Below are 8128 nucleotides of genomic sequence, written 5' to 3'. Positions count from 1 at the left end.
GTGTGTGTGTGTGTGTGTGTGTGTGTGTGTGTGTGTGTGTGTGTGTGTTTGCGTGTGCGTGTGTCCCTTACATCTCGCAGGGCACCCCCCCCACTGTGATGGTGAGGTCAGAAGGACGTCCTGTCAGCAGGTTTCGGCCTGTGATGGTCAGGGATGTCCCTCCAGCTTTGGGCCCCCGTTCAGGAGACACCCCCATCACAAATGGGTCCTGAGAAGGGGGAGAGGGTGGAGGGAGACGACTGTAAGTAGGGCTGCATAATGAATCAAAAATATTATGAAAATTCGCGAAAATTGACTGGTGTAAAATCCAATTCACAGTCCACAGTATTTTGGATGGCAATATATGTGGAAATATCTGAACGAAGTATAGTGATGCTGCAAAGAAGTACCAGCCAACAAACTGTATTCAATAGGCATCATTTAAATATACATGTATTTTTTATTGCAATGTGAATAATGTTTTAAAAATGATAATTCCCTTCGCAAATCATATTGCAACTGCAATGTTGGTCAAAATAATCGCATAACTTTGTATTGCTCAATTGCCTCGACAGCCTTAAAACGTTATCAACCTAAATACACATTTTCAAACTTGTCAGATTTCCAATTTATCATACTCTATAATATGTGGATGTTTTATGCTGTTTGCCAACAACACAGCAACGTCTCACCAGACCTCTACTGATCCACTGTGATGTAACTTAATGCGGTGTACCTGGTAGCTGAAGGTCTGGGGGGAGCGCCCTAACTCTCCTCCGCTCACGGTTACAGACACAGGCCCCGCCCTCTCTCCTCCACTGGCTCTGGTCCTGCACACAATCCTGGAGACAGACAGCAGTCCCTGGTCAGATGCTCTTAATAAACATGCATACATGCACCCTGACAATGTTTACTGAAGTCAATCATTCTTTTACAATGTCTTGTTTTGTAGTGTTTACTTTAAGAAAATCATTTCTCAATTCTGATGATATCAAGTTAAAGATATGAAAATGAAGACCCTCCACCCCCCTGCAGAGGTTGGTGTGTACCTGGAGGAGACCTCGTAGAGGCTGGGGATGACGGTGCAGGAAATCTCTGCGACTGACACAGAGTGCAGGATGTCTTCTGCCTTCTGGCCCAGGTTGGAGCCGGAGATGGTTACCATGGTGCCGCCCTCCAGCAGGCCAGAGAGGGGCTCAATCTGAAGAAGTAATAAAAAAGCTTAATTAAGCTTTCCGGAAGCATGGCATCTCTTAACATTAGCGATTCATCTCTACGTGCCGATTCATTCAAGTTTCTAAACTAATGGCGAAGAAAAAGCTCTATGAGATATATGAGTTTCCCACAAACCTTTAAAAAACAATATTTCACTTGTAATTCTCATAATGAGAATAGCAATAAATAAATAAATGACAAGGAATTGAGTAAAAGATAATAACTTAATTTACTCACAATGGAAGAATATAGTAAATACAATTTATGGAATGAAAAAAATAACAACGAGAATCAGAAACAAAGTTAATATCTTTAATGAAAGATGGAAAAATGTCTAAGTTACAGTATAGAACACAAAACATTTATAATGACCAGGTGGTAAGATGTGACAATTCATGTACTTATGAGTAACATATTAATGTTGTATCCATTATGTGTAAGCTATACCTTTTTTTATCAATTTGTGTGGTTTCTTTCCTCTCTTTTCCTGATTTGTCGATTGTTATGTAGTTATTTTATGTAAGTGTTTATTTTGTTGTGTATGCCTTGCAATCAAATCATTTTGGTGAGGTCAAGGGTCAGTACTCACCGAGTGGATGACGGGGGCGGGGCATGTCTGCTGCACGGGTTCACTGCAGGACTGTGAATACAAGCAGCTGGCCTGAGCCCCCCCACACCACACACAGCCGTACTTATGGTCTGCGGTGTGGCAGCGGCTGCAGTCAGAGCGGCCCACCGAGCAGTTGTACAGAGTCACTGAGAGACAGAGCAGAGGCAGGTCAGGGGGGTGTGTGTGTGTGTGTGTGTGTGTGTGTGTGTGTGTGTGTGTGTGTGTGTGTGTCAGAGGAAAATACATATTGAGTGTAAAACATTAGAACCTGAACTCACCATACAGATCAGGAGAGCTGTCCACATGGAAGGTGTCCCTCCTCTTCACATACACCATGGCATTGTATTCCTCCACCGGAGCAGAATATGTGTACTGGACAAACAATGTTTTCATTTCAAACACACTGTGACTAAGTATACACAGTTTAATCCTGCCTAAAAAAATCACGAGTTTATCATGATAAATGACATTTACTTGATCAAAGTGTTTGTTTGTGATGAACATATTGGATTTATTTAAAAAAAATACCTACAACATTTTTCTCTAATTCTAAATAAAGATACTGTAAACTAGATGTTTTATTTACACAAAATGAGAACAGGTTGGAGTAACAACCTATGCAGGTGTTTCAGACATCATATAATGCTAAAAAAAGATTTAGTGTCAAGTTTCATCTTTAGTGGAATAACCTCATTTCAAATCACAGCTTTGATGCGTGTTGGCATCCTCTCACACATTGCTGCATATTTGTTATTATTTTTGACCAGTTTTCATTTTCTGCATTCTCTAAATGACAACATTTCAATTTGGTTGAAATGTCATCAGTAGCTTACAGAAGGAAACACAAAAGTTAATTTCATTCAAGCACAAGCCTATAAATATTAAAACCAGATAAACTGATCTGTTTGCAGTGGTCCCGAGCTCTGAATACACATGGTCTTATAAAGCGAGAGTACAGATGAGCAGACCTGGTGCAGTTGACAGGTGATGTCAAAGTTGGATGGATTCATGTCATCAGTTTCTACGTAGGCGTCCACCACCACCGTTTGCCCCTCGATGACCAACACACACTCATAGTCCAGGTCTGCCTCCTACACACACACACACACACACTACATGAGTTGAGGCTGAGAGAGAGAGAGAGAGAGAGAGAGAGAGAGAGAGAGAGAGAGAGAGAGAGAGAGAGAGAGAGAGAGAGAGAGAGAGAGAGAGAGAGAGAGAGAGAGAGAGAGAGAGAGAGAGAGAGTGTGTGTGTGTATGTGTATGTGTGTGTGTGTGTGTGTGTGTGTGTGTGTGTGTGTGTGTGTGTGTGTGTACCTGGTAGAGGTGCAGGTTGCGTGCCAGTAAGGTGATTTTCCTCTCCACTCTGACAGGGAGCAGCGCTGAACCCTGGACCTTCTCCACACAGGGACACGCTGAGGACCCCCAGCTGACGTAGGAGCCTTCGTCCCCCTGTAATACACACAGAAACACTCATTATGAGCCAGTGAGGTAGCACAGTGATGCTGCAGATCTATTAACTGTTTTTTATTCATTTCTGATATGTATGTAATATTGTAGTAACAGTGCACTGGCCTAAAGAAAAGCTCCACTGATGTTATACATCACTCTGTATCCCGGAGTTTTGGAGTTATACTGCACATGTGATAAAGAAGTACAAAGGCTTTAGTATCTCCAGAGGGAGCTGTGATGTTACTTGAGTCAGTGCCATCTGGGTTTGTAGTTTGAAAAGTTAAAAGTGAGCTAACAGACATCTGTGGTCTGCACATGTTTGCTGCAAGAAACATTAACAGAACACACCTGAATCCAGAGGGTCCAAGTGCAGACTCCCCACATGAGTTTGCAACACCCTCCCTCCTAAGATGTTTCTCAACTCTGAATGAGATACTGTGTGTCCACAGATAAGTGATAGGAGAGCAATGTTTAATCATTTAATTTCTTAGATATTCCTAAACATGGAGGGTTTGTTTTATCCTCTTTCCTTACACTGAGCCATGTTGGTAAATATTGTGTTAATGTTAACATATTCCATTCACTGCAAAAACACAAAGCAGAAAACGTTCAAAGTCAGTTTGTAAAACTAATACTGATCTGTAAATCTAAAAAGCATGAAAAAAGGAAATGAATGGCTAAATGATCTGCTGCAGCTGTCTTTTATTCCATAGGATCAGTATAAAAAGCAAAAGGAAAAAGAGCCAGGTGTCAGACAGAGGAAGAATAGGAGGGTTTGAGCTGTGATCCTGTCGGTAGAACCGGCAGCCCTAACAGGCTCCTGGAGATTTGACAGGAAGTAGAAGTAGAAGAAGAAGAAGAAGTAGGAGGCTGGAGGCTGAACTCACCGGGAGGAAGGCGTCAACTGAATCATACTGGTAGTCCAGCTCTGAGTCAGTCTCCAACAGGTGAGGGTAGGACGGGGGGGCGTGGTCCACCTCACCGTCACCTGAGAGCACGGTGGCAGCAGAAAATGTTGCCGTGTCGTTTTCTGACAGTGCAGTGCTCTCAGTGTGGACGTCCTCTTCTTCTATGGGATCGAGGAGAACCTCAGTGTCGCTGCCTGGGCCCCCTGCCTGAGTGCTGGAGTCCTGCGTGGGCATCAGAGTAGTGGTCTGGCTCAGGTCAGGAGGGGGCTCTGAGTCGTCGGGGTCACCCACAGAGAAGGGTGTGGGCAGGGGGAAGCCAGACGAGGGAGGGGTGGGGGGCTCGGCCAGGCTCAAAGCTCCCTTGGCTTCCTGAGTGCCGCTGTGGGGAGAACCCGTCATCACCTCCAGGGGGGTGGAATCCTCCTCATATGGAGGGAGGATCAAAGGTACCGCAGGGTCCAGGTCTTCCTCGACACCGTCAGCAATGGTGACTGGCACCAACTGCGTGGCTGCCACGGTGACACTGGGTGTTACACTTTGGGAGACAACAAAAAGCTCCTCCTGCTGGTGGGTAGTGAGCTCTGGGGGGGCGGGTGTAGTGGGTGGAGCCGTGGTAGAGGGGAGGGTGCTGGCAGGCAGAGGTGGGGTGGTTGGCTCAATCCTGGTAGTGGTTGCAGGTGGAGTCGTGGGTGCAGGGGGGGTGGTTGGCTCCTGAGTGGTTGCTACGGTGACGGGGGCGGCGGTTGTCGTTGTTGTAGCAATAGTTGTTGTTGTTAGGATGGTGGTGGTTGTCATGGCAGCGGTTGTGCTAGTTGTGATGACTTTTATCGGTTTGATAGTGGGAGGAGCTGAGGTGGGGAGTTTGAACTGGGAGGGGGGAGGAGGGGGAGACATGAGGAGAGGGTGAGACAGTAAAATAAAAGTAATGGGCTCAGGGAAATGGAAATAAGCAATGAGTGAACTTAAACATGACGATAAACTCAACCTGCTGTTATTGTGTTATTGGTGCTAATGACACAGCATGGTGTGTTTCTGTTGGAGGAAGCTGGGACTGTAGCTGTTGTGCATATGACATAAAGCCTTTGAAAATAATGAGGATTTTACTATACGATATTACTTTATTTGTCAGATCAAGTCTGAAATGTAACTTGCGTCACAGCAGCTCTATGTCCAACATCAACAGACAAGTATCCAGACACAATACATTAAACACAAACAACAAACATTTAACATAACAGCACAATCAGTGAGAGAAAAGCTGCTCAAAGAGTCTTCAGCGTGCATTTGATCTGGGATTTAGCTCTGTATTTACTGTGAGGATTGACTGATGCACAAAGGAGTGCTTCAGTCTGACCTTATTGAATCGTGGGACCCTGTATCTCCGATTAGATGGTAGCAGTTCATATTCACTGTTCAGAACATGGTTTGGTTTAATGGCTTATGAGGTTCTACAAAACATGTATGGGCGCTGGGGAATGCAAGCATCATATCAGAATAGGAAAATGTACCAAACATGTTCTTATGCATCCAAATTCTCAGAACAAAACACTCACGTGGTTTTAGTTTAATAACTGAACAGACACTGAAGCGGTTTATGTTTGCTTTGTGTTTTGTTTTGATCTGAAATGAGTGACTGTTATGTGAAGCTGTTGAATGAAGAGAATGTGTACTAAATAAATGTGTATCATCTGCTCCAAGACTCCTCAGCTAATGGCTCATTTCTCAGCAGGGGGCAGCAATGCATCCGACAATTTGCAACCCCCCCTTTTGCTTGTGTGCAATCAACTCACAGCACAACTCTTCTAGAAAGATATTAACACTATAGAGGCTGTGTCTGTAAGGAGCTCAGAGTACACTCTGCATCAGATATCTATTGTTAAATGAACTTACATGTTGGTTGTAGATGATCACACCCTCCTCACAGGTGGGCTTGTGGGTGCACAGGTGCTGGTGAACGCACCAGTTACATCCCCACCGGCTCAAAACACAGCCCCGGCATCTGCACACACAATAACAGCTGGTTAGATAAGAGGCAGGAAACGATAGACAAAGGTTGAGGCTGCAAGGTGACAAAACGTAAAAAGAGGCCCGGGGGTCAATGAAGCTTTGAAGAGAAGAGCGAGAAGATCAGGTTTAATATACGTAATGTGGGATTGTATCTACAAGATAGAAGAGGTGGAGAACAAAGGTATAGAGATACTAACAGGCATTTCACACACTGATGTTTAGAGGCCATTTTTTTCCACATCTCTTCACTCTGTTAATAATAATAATAGATTAATTTTGTTAGCGCTTTTACAGGTGCTCAAAGACGCTTTACAGATATAGTGAAAAGAAAAGAACAACAAATAAATATATAGTTAAAGTCAAATAATACAAAAACAATCACATTAAAAGCCAGATTGAAGAGGGGAGTTTTTGTGAGTTTTTTGAAGGTGGTGAGGTCAGTGTAATGGACATTTATTTGGAATGATCCTCCGCAGCAGAGGAGCCAGAAAAACTGCAACAGTTCTTTAATTGATATCTGACGGTAATTTATGACAAGCACCAGTGTGAGTGAATTCTAGCTACATTAGCATTATTTAAAGTAAAAGTCACCCAAGGCCAATAATCAGTGGCGTCTTCTGAGAACAACTTGTACGAACACATTTGTTGTTAAATGACACGTAAAAATGACATGAGAGAATTTACGGCTTTCACCAGTTTTCTGGCACTGAATGTTCTTTCAGAAATGAATGGAATTCTTGAGCAGTCCAGACCTGTCAGTACAGCGCTTCTCTCCTCTGGGGAAGAGAACTCCTTGTGACTGTTTGAGAATCACAGGCCCTGCATTCACACCCTGGAGGCCAACTCTATACTGAACAGTGAAATCAAATGAGTCTTTTATAGCACTCAGTAAATGAACATGCCATGATGCTGATGATATGATTAACAGAATACAACTTTGTGTAAACTTATATGAATATAGTATAGCTATATACCGTATAGTTATATGACAAGCCAGTGAGAAGCTGAGCAGACAGCATCACTCTGTGAGGAAACTTTGAGGAGTATATATAACTTAGTAACTACAGAAATATGACTGTATACAGTTATTCTGTCACCTTATCATCATCATCATCATCATCATCATCATCATCATGGCTCGGCACAGAGGTTTGCTGTAGGCTGCAGTCCAGTGGACAGAATGTTCTGGTCTTTATGCAGATCTCTCTCCACATCGAGTGTCAGATGGATCATTTGCATGAATGAATTCCTCTTCACTCGTCATGTCTCACATGTACAGCACCACATACACAGTGATTTTATTTCTTGTATTAAACCCATCCTAGTATTAGGAGCAAGTTTTAAAACACATTATATAATGATAACTGTGTCTGACATTGCACCCCTCCCCTGGGCCCCTCATGGTCTTCCTCATAAGCCTCCCACTGACACACAGGCAGCTATAAAACATTATATTATACAGCTATTATACAGCGTCCGGGGAGCAGTGGTGGGGTTTGGTGCCTTGCGAGGCCCAGTAGATGAAAACACACATTGTACTTAGGACTTCAAGGCAACCCTCTGGTGCCCAAGCCAAGTCCCTGCTGAGCAGCTGCCATCCCATCAACACTGTTGCATATGACTGCATCAGCTGTTAATGTGTAACATTATCACTTCCATCTCTGTGACAGTCACATCATGTCCTGAGACTTTGGCAGCTGCATTAATATCTTCTAATATCAAACAGCTAACTAAGTGATGGTGTTCTAGGTTGATGTCATGCTGACACAGAGTGTGACAGGTAGCCTTACACAGCAATTCATGGGAGTCTGACCTACTCAACAGCCTGAACCTGCAGGTTTTTTCAGAAAAGGTTTGGTGAATTTAAACTTAGAATGCATATATATATATCAAAGAACATATATCATATATCAAAGAAAATGTTAATCGTTTGATAGCCCTAATATATATATATATA

The 8128-nt window shown here is 43.3% G+C and overlaps 1 protein-coding gene across 1 annotated transcript in view; it reads right to left on the bottom strand.

Moving 5' to 3' along the window:
• Positions 1-71: 71 nt before the first annotated feature.
• The window catches only part of LOC104953713 (plexin-B1-like), a gene marked incomplete at its 3' end in the record, with an annotated part of 30780 nt that continues 22723 nt past the window's right edge, over positions 72-8128 (bottom strand). The window contains exons 9-17 of the mRNA XM_010780689.1: positions 6055-6163; positions 4144-5031; positions 3122-3256; positions 2773-2895; positions 2083-2176; positions 1784-1950; positions 1029-1180; positions 716-821; positions 72-208 (exon numbers count right to left, since the gene is read on the bottom strand). Coding sequence (XP_010778991.1) covers positions 72-208; positions 716-821; positions 1029-1180; positions 1784-1950; positions 2083-2176; positions 2773-2895; positions 3122-3256; positions 4144-5031; positions 6055-6163 — 1911 coding nt within the window. The remainder of the gene's footprint in view (positions 209-715; positions 822-1028; positions 1181-1783; positions 1951-2082; positions 2177-2772; positions 2896-3121; positions 3257-4143; positions 5032-6054; positions 6164-8128) is intronic.

Source organism: Notothenia coriiceps, unplaced genomic scaffold, assembly GCF_000735185.1.
Source record: "Notothenia coriiceps isolate Sejong01 unplaced genomic scaffold, NC01 NC01_scaffold00022121, whole genome shotgun sequence".
Taxonomy (NCBI): domain Eukaryota; kingdom Metazoa; phylum Chordata; class Actinopteri; order Perciformes; family Nototheniidae; genus Notothenia; species Notothenia coriiceps.
Note: the sequence above shows the minus strand (reverse complement) of the source record. Positions and strands in the feature narration are given on the sequence as shown.